This window comes from Penaeus monodon, chromosome 33 (genome assembly GCF_015228065.2).
Source record: "Penaeus monodon isolate SGIC_2016 chromosome 33, NSTDA_Pmon_1, whole genome shotgun sequence".
Taxonomy (NCBI): Eukaryota; Metazoa; Arthropoda; class Malacostraca; order Decapoda; family Penaeidae; genus Penaeus; species Penaeus monodon.
This window is the reverse complement of record NC_051418.1, coordinates 5153751-5153973: the sequence shown is the minus strand read 5'-3', so window position 1 is coordinate 5153973 and position 223 is coordinate 5153751. Positions and strand designations below refer to the sequence as shown.

General features: G+C 54.3%; 1 protein-coding gene across 1 annotated transcript in view; it reads left to right on the top strand.

Annotated features, from left to right (window-relative positions):
* Positions 1-223, top strand: part of LOC119594224 (discoidin domain-containing receptor 2-like) — a 7055-nt gene that overhangs the window by 2720 nt on the left and 4112 nt on the right. The window contains exon 2 of the mRNA XM_037943294.1: positions 101-202. Coding sequence (XP_037799222.1) covers positions 101-202 — 102 coding nt within the window. The remainder of the gene's footprint in view (positions 1-100; positions 203-223) is intronic.

Sequence of the window (223 nt, the reverse complement as noted above, 5' to 3'; positions counted from 1 at the left end):
AACTGTAGGTCCTTCTAATGCCACCAACAGTATCCCTGTTATAATTGCTTCTACTAAATCCGTTTTCTTTTCCCTTTCCCCCGTTTTCTTCGCGCCTCAGGTTCACCTTGGCGAAGTGGCAGGACTCACGGACACGAAGGAGAGCAATGGGCCGTGCAGGCAGGTCGTCCTCGCCGCCCTCAGGCAGGATGCTTCTCCTGAAGTGAGTGGAATTGGGGGGGTG